Raw genomic sequence first — 7588 nt, 5'->3', positions numbered from 1 at the left:
GTCCCGCTCCGCCGCTGCCTTTCCCGGCTCCCGGCAGCAGCGCTTCCAGCAGCACGGCGACCAGACCCGCAACGGTGTTTTCACAAAAAAACCCCTTCCCATGCAGAAGTTTACGGAAGCGTGTCCCCTCGCCGCCTCCTGTGCCCGGCGGGACGACGCTGAGCGGCACCGAGGGACCGCAGGCCAGGTCGAGGCAAATTTGGCATTGCTTTTTCCACAGGTGCCTGGAGGCCCATAGGCATCCTGTGGAAACGGAACCCATAGGCCACTTGTAAAAAACCTCCCCTGCTCAAGACCTTTCTGCCTCCAAAATCAAAGGTGCATTGCCCGGTGTTGCGTCCTAAAGCTGCAAAATGGACGCAGAGCTGGATCCGACACGAGGGCTAGGGGGTGGGGGAAGCCCTCATTCAAGGTTAATAAAAGGGCTGCATTTGGGTCTTCCCCTCAAAAGGGCAGGAGATAGTGGAGGCAGAGCTTTGGTTCAAGTCCATCTTCAGTCACTGCAGAAGCTTTCTCAGAGAAGGAGCCTCTGACTTGTGAAACTTGCAGACAGATCCGTTCAACTGAAAACAGCTGGTTGCTTTTGGTGATCTTGCTAGCCAGCTCCTAATTATTTTCATTTAAACAAAGAACTTTGCTTCTTCCTGGCTCATCTGCTCTTACTTTTTAATTGTAGAGAAGTCAAAATAAAGCAGGCTTTGACAGTAACGTTGTTTCACAGGACAAACTACAACAGGGATAAAAGCCATCCCATGTGCTTCTGGTCATGCAAATCTGAGATCAGAAGGCAACTACCCTGATGGCATGCCTCGCTAGTCCCTTAGCTATCAGCAGGGGCTGAGGAAGAAAAGTCCTCTGAGTCCTGAAGGGTGGGCTGTAGGTCCTGGCTGTCAGTCTCCACGGGGGAAGGAAGAGGGCCCTATATATATAACACTAAACCCGGATCGTGAGCAGTAGTACACAGGAGCAACGCTACTCATGACTATCTCCCCCAAAATAGCTGGGGTTCTTCCACAAAAACACAGCCATGCTGAAACTGCTCACCAAACCTAAGGACCCAGCAGTGACTGTGCTACTGTTCCAGCACAGGCAGAGGGGACAGTCCTGGCATAGACAGGTTTCGCGTTGCTAAAAGTGTAATTTGTTACTCCTGACAGTGCCCTGAAAGTGTTTTGCTATATAATATGGCAGACAACAAAGTCCAAACCTAGCAGATACTTGCAATTGAACTGGTGTAAGCAGAAGTGGACTATTTTCAAAATAGGATTTTTCAAAACAGTTTAGTCAGCACCTTCCCTGACTCCCAAGGGGCTAGTGAGACATGCAGGTGGAGGGTACCAAAGAAACAGCTACAACATACGGATGGGGGCAACTAAGTCAGCTGGTTGCAAGTAGGAGAGATGTGCTTGATGATTAAGCACACTGCAAGGGAATCCTCAAGTCTTTGACTCACTCTCCTCCCCTTTTCTATAAATAGTTTCCCTTTCCAAGCAGAAGCAAGACTAAAACCCTTGTGGTGAGCTCCACCTGAGTAGGCACATCATGCTGTACTGGGAAGGCAGGAGAAGAAAAATAGGGATTCCTCACTTGAAGCAGCAATCTGAAGTGTAGAAATTCAGTGTTCTGTTGGCACAGAAGCCTGCTCTCAAGTTGTGGAGGAGTCTCCTGTCTCGGCAAGGAGCCCATTACAAGGGTAAACCTCATGTTGGGGCTGATCCAGTGCCTGCTAAAGACAGGAGGAACATTTCCACTAATGTCTGGGAGCCCTGAATGAGGCTTTTCCTTTCCATGTAAGAGGTAAATGACCTCTTTCCTCCAAAATCCACCACCGTTCCTGCTCCAATGGCAGTGAGACGATAGAGCCAAATGGACTCTGCTTTATATAAAGCATCACCTGACTCTGTTCAACAGAAGATGAGATGAGATCACGATAAAAGCATCAGGAAATTTCCAAAACTCTCCCCATTGCTGCACTTGCACAGACACGCCAATAGGAGTCACAGAAGAAAGATAAGGAGACGGGTTCCCACTGATCAGACCACATGAAGGATGCAAAACTTGGTATTTCCTTCTAAAAAGGCATTTCCCAGAGGAAAAGTAGAAGCCTTAGGTATAAAATACCAATGTTTGTATGAGTGTAAGCAGCTAGAAAGGGATCAGAGACTCCACGTACAATGCTTCTTTATCTTGCAGAGGCTTCCATCATCACCATGTCTGAGTTCCTCTGTATTTTCTCTTGGGTACTTTCTGGCACTATGTTCTGCCTAGTTTCGAATTAAGCAATGATTCTTTTGCCTTTTATTTTGGGACTCTATTCCACGATTAATCCTGGCCAGCTTTTTCAAACAAGAAGTTCACATGTCAGGAAAATGACATAATTGTTTTTCTTTACAGTTTTCACAACGTGTTCATAATTTCAGTAGAAAAAGTTTGTGTTTCTCATTTACCCAAACCACATTTTTGTAAATTATTTATTAAACATTTATAGCCTAAGTAACGATGAGAACCCCAAAGAGTGTAGAAATTAAACTTATTCCTTATTTACTGAGCAGCACAACCTTCAAAATTTAATCTATTTCGATGGCAGAGGCAGCCGTTTTATCTTCACATCTGCCTGTAAAGCACCAAGGTCAGGTAACTCCAGCAAGTAATAACTGAAGTTTCATGCCTGGAAAGCTTTTGGTGGTATTCAGCTTTAATTTTAAATTTCAATGTCCTGTTCTACTTGTGTGCTTTCTACAGTCCAAAATAATCTCTTGCTTTGGTGCACAGATGAATTGCACACAGAAACATCATGCACAGATTATTATAGCAATAATCTAGGCCATGCTTAGCTGTAGTTTCTCAAAGAAAAAACCCCCCCCCCTTTCTTTATACAATTTATTTTCTCCTTCATAAAGAAAGAATGATGTCTACTTGGGAAAAGTACACCATTCAGTAGAGCTTTCTATTGAAATTACTCAAAATAATTATTATACTCTTAATTTTCAGAGGGTTCTTCTCAAACAGCTGCAGTGTAACTTCTTTCATTTGGTGGATTTACTTTAAGTAAGGTGATACAATTCACCACTCCATTTCATGGCTTCACTGGGGCCATAAAACCAGTGTCTCTGCCTCCAATACTCCTTCAGAAATAGAATGGAAATACTTTACTTGCTTATTTTGAAGATAAATATATGTTTGTGTTTCAGGAGCTGATGTCAGACAGGAGTCTCTGCCAAAATGCTCATCCCCTTTGTTAAAATGTTCCTAGCTGATGTGCTAGAAAAATATCCAGAAATGAAAAAATCATTCTCCCAGAGTTGCAATTCTCATTAGTGTTTGAGTACAGTATAGTCACGTAACAGGAAGCTTAATATTCACATTTTAGAGGACATTTCATGCTTTGCGGAGTGCATATCAGGGAGTTCTTGCTCACTGTTGAAATATGGTCCTCTCTCTGGTGGATGCCATCAGACTGGTAGATTACACATTGCAAGTCATTTAGGGAACACATTGCCACAATATACCATTGGTCAAAAATAGATCAGTCTCTGATATGACTAATAAGAACATTCTTAATGTACATTAGGAAGGAAATAAAATGAGTGTCGATTCCCAAGCCTCAGAAAATCAGTCCAGCACAAATCAGTTAGGTCAGGAAAGAAAAAATCTTCCTCTAATGAACAGCTATGGACTTCTTTCAGCCTTTACCGATAATAGCCATGGTTAGATATAAAGCAGAGAGACAAACAACTGGTCTAAGCTAGGTTCATGCTGAAGAACAGAAAAACAAGAGTCAGAAATGAATGGAACAACGGAATAATAATTTGTCCCAATCTTATGTCATATTTTACCATGAAAATAATGTCAGATTAAACTGAATTTGTAGTCAGAAGGGTAAATCTGACAGATTTATCCCAGACTTGAGATGACCATTTGATTATGACAAGGACAATATTACTTAAAACAGAGGCCATGGGGAACTGTAAAGCTGGGTATGGAGGGGGGTTAGTAGCCTTTCAGTGATCATCTAGGGAACAGTATCATGTAAGGTTTGCACAAATTCTGTCTAAAAGAAGTAGGCAGAAGCATGCATATTGAAATTATGTGACCTTATCAAGTTAGCATAAGATTGGGATAGCATGTAGGAAAAACTCAGGACCAAGTAACAAAAGTGGAGGAGAACTTAGTAAAGCAAAGCCTTGTACTTGGGGATTAGTAAGAATTTCTTTGATACACTAGGAACTGAACTGCAAATGACAAAGAAGGGAAAATGCCCAAGTATATTATTTAATTATAAACTGACATATAATCACATGTGAAAATATCATGAAAGAGGACAATATAATTTTGGGATATAACAGGCAAGGTATATCCCAGTCAAATCTGGGAAGTACTGTGGCTATTTCACAGGGCATTGGAGAGCTTCCTTCCAGACACTCTCTACAATACCAGTCACCCACGTAAAAAAAAAATTAAAATAATTACAATCAAAGCCAAAATTTAAACTGGAACAGAGAACTAAAGTGAACAGGGAAGTGGAGACACTACTCTATTAGAGGAGACTTAACAGAACTTGGCTTCTTTAGCTCAACAACGTAAAGGCTGAGACACCAGATAATTGCTTTCTATATGGAGGCAGGAAGCAAGCGCTAGAGGAGAAAACACTATTTAAAGTTAAAGTTGGCACAGGGACAAATGGTCATAAACTGGCTATTGAAACAACTTAGCCTGGATATCCTAAGAAGGATGCAAGTCATCAGAAGAGCCGATCGTGGAACAGCTTTCCAAAAGACATTCTTGGCTCTTGTTCCAAGCTAGTTTTAGATTAACACTTGTTCAGACTGACGAAAGATTATGTGATGTTGGGCCTATGACAGCAGCAAGGTGTCCACTTCGGCCCATCATATTAATTAGCAATAGCAAGAATACTAGAGCAGACTCACTGAAGGAGGGCCTCATACCATCTTTAACATTCAGAGAGACAGAAGATGTCTGGTTCTAAAAGCTCACTGAATTGCTGCACTCTGAACGGATGCCACCAGTTTACCTGCTGTGGACTTGCATGCTGGGACAGACTGTGGTGCTGCTGTGCCAGTTTGGGGGATTCTCACCATCTTTTCTTTCCTTTGCAGATGTTTGTGAGGCTTTAAATGTGACAGTCTCTCCGGGACCAACAGTGCGATACTCTGAGGGAGACAATGCCACCCTTTACTGCCACATTTCTCAAAAGAGAAAGACAGACAATTTGCTGGCTGTGCGGTGGGTCTTCGCTGCATCACCTACCCAGGAGTATCTGATGATCAAAATGACAAAGTTTGGGTCTGTCCAGTATTATGGAAATTATACCCATCATTTCCACAAACAAAGACTTCATCTTCTTAAAGAGAAACATGGAACTATGTACAAATTTCTTATCCTAAGCCTCCAGCAAGCAGATCAAGGACACTATATATGCAAAGTCCAGGAAATTGGCAAACACAGGAATAAGTGGACAGCATGGTCAAATGGCACAGCAGCTACTGAAATAAGAGGTGAGAGACTACCGATTTCAATTCTACCATTCTTCTTGTCCCATGATCCCTTTTTGTCTTTTCTTGCAAGTTCATCCATAAGACATTTGAAGTTAGGTTATTTTTGAGTGTTACCTGTGGATATGAGAAGAAAACCTAATACTCCACTTCTTTGCTTATACATTACAATTTAAACATTATTCAGCCCATAATAAAATGTGAGAAGTGGGAAGATGGGTAGGTTTGTAGAAGATAGTCTATTTCCCTTGCCTTTTACCAGAATAGCAGTAATTAAAACTCCTTTACATTCAGCTATAGGTCTCTACAACTTTGCTAGCGGGAATAAACTAATGCCATTATTATTTAAATACAAAGAGACAGAAAAAGAGAGAAATTAACTTATTTTCTGAAGAATATGCAGGGTATGCAGAACTTGTCTGGAAAGACATTCATATGGGATTTGCTCTGCTCCTGGTTGCTGGCAGAAATATAAATAATGACAGAGCAGGACCCAAGTCCAAACTGGAACCCCAACCCCTCACCTGTCTCCACCAGGGAAAAGCCCACCCCTCGAGCACCCAGACCCCAGCTGTGCGCATCAGCCGTGCTTCTTTTGCACAGAAGACCAGGGAAGTGGGATGTAAAGGAAAACTTCACCAAAGTTCATTAGACTCCTAAATACAAATCACCAGAGGAACGAGTACCACGGGTCAGAAATGTAATCCTGCAGCCAAATGTCATCTCTAATCCATAACCTGGTATCCTAAAGAAACCAAAGCCTACACAATCACACTATCAACTACTCTGTACCTTTTTGAATCCATGGGCTGATTTTAATGAGATAGCAGTCTTACAGATATTAAGGTTGTACAAAGAATGTCAAAGTAGCTGGGGGGAGGGAGAGAAGATCTGCATGAACTTCCTCACTGAAGGAAAGCTGTAAGAGCAAAGAAGGGAATTACTGTCCTTGAGCTGCCATGTGCCCGGTGACCTTCCACATCGCAGTCGGTAACTGGGGCTCCTGCACATACTACAGGAGGTGGCCAGCACTAAGGTTGTTGTGGAGAGGGGAGCCATTAGGGTATGGGACACAGTATTCATTAGCTTCACAGCTCAAAGAACAGTTTCTTGATTGACTTTTGTGGCTGTCTTCACTCTTTTGTTTTTGAATGGGGAGGAGCGAAAACACTAGAGCCCAACATCTCCTGAACTCAGCCATCTTGATCTCTGGAGGGCATTAAGTTTTACAAGTACTGACCCCATGTTGGGTGGCTGGAGCCAAGACACAGTGGTTAGTATTGTATCGACACAGGGATATGAAATGAAACTTTATTGCATGCATGATTTAACCCTACAGGCTTCAGGCATTAGCTTGCTTCACGCTCAGCAGTCGTTCTTCCCTGCTGTTCCTGCGCTTGGCTAGGAACGGGCTCCTCCTCCTCTCCCTTCCTCCTTCACCTCTCTAGATTTGGCTGAAAGGAGAGATTCAGTCACTGTCAAGAAGGAATGGCAAGCAGGAGGACAGATCACCCCCAACCGCCTCGGCCTGTCACCTTTGGGAACAAGCAACACTGACGACTGGTGTGGGGAAGGGAAGCCAAGGCTCTCAGCCTGCAAAGAACAAGTGGTTCAATCGCTGTGCTGCGGGAGAAGGGGAGGAGAGGCTGAGAGTAACTACCAGGTGTGGTTACTTCCAACAGCACCTCAAATGGATGGCCAGGGCTGAAGCTTGCAGGGCTACAAGCAGGGCTAGGAGGCCACCATACAATCCCAGAGTCTCCTAGAGGATAGACCACTACTTTTTCCAGTGCTTTGGGGAAGAAATTCTGAGGATAACTTGAGGGATGGGAACTAGAGAGGGCCAGGTCTGGTGCCAAGACACAGAGAGCAGCAGTGAGGGAGGGAAGTCCTGTTTCAGCTGGGGGCTTACACTGTACTCACCCTTCCACTCAAATCCTCTGCACCACACCAGGCAGCTATCTCTGAGAGTAGTACACCAAAAGACAGAGTGGGTAACAAGTAATGTGCTTCTTGCATGAAGGACTTGCAAAATAGACCAATAGATGTACCCAGGGAGCACAGAACAAGTACCA

General features: G+C 43.5%; 1 protein-coding gene across 1 annotated transcript in view; it reads left to right on the top strand.

Moving 5' to 3' along the window:
* The window catches only part of VSTM4 (V-set and transmembrane domain containing 4), a 39846-nt gene that overhangs the window by 283 nt on the left and 31975 nt on the right, over positions 1-7588 (top strand). Inside the window, exon 2 of the mRNA XM_009642057.2 lies at positions 5103-5516. Within this exon, the coding sequence (XP_009640352.1) occupies positions 5103-5516 (414 nt within the window). The remainder of the gene's footprint in view (positions 1-5102; positions 5517-7588) is intronic.

This window comes from Egretta garzetta, unplaced genomic scaffold, assembly GCF_000687185.1.
Source record: "Egretta garzetta isolate BGI_Z169 unplaced genomic scaffold, ASM68718v1 scaffold56, whole genome shotgun sequence".
In the NCBI taxonomy this organism is placed as follows: Eukaryota; Metazoa; Chordata; class Aves; order Pelecaniformes; family Ardeidae; genus Egretta; species Egretta garzetta.
Note: the sequence above shows the minus strand (reverse complement) of the source record. Positions and strands in the feature narration are given on the sequence as shown.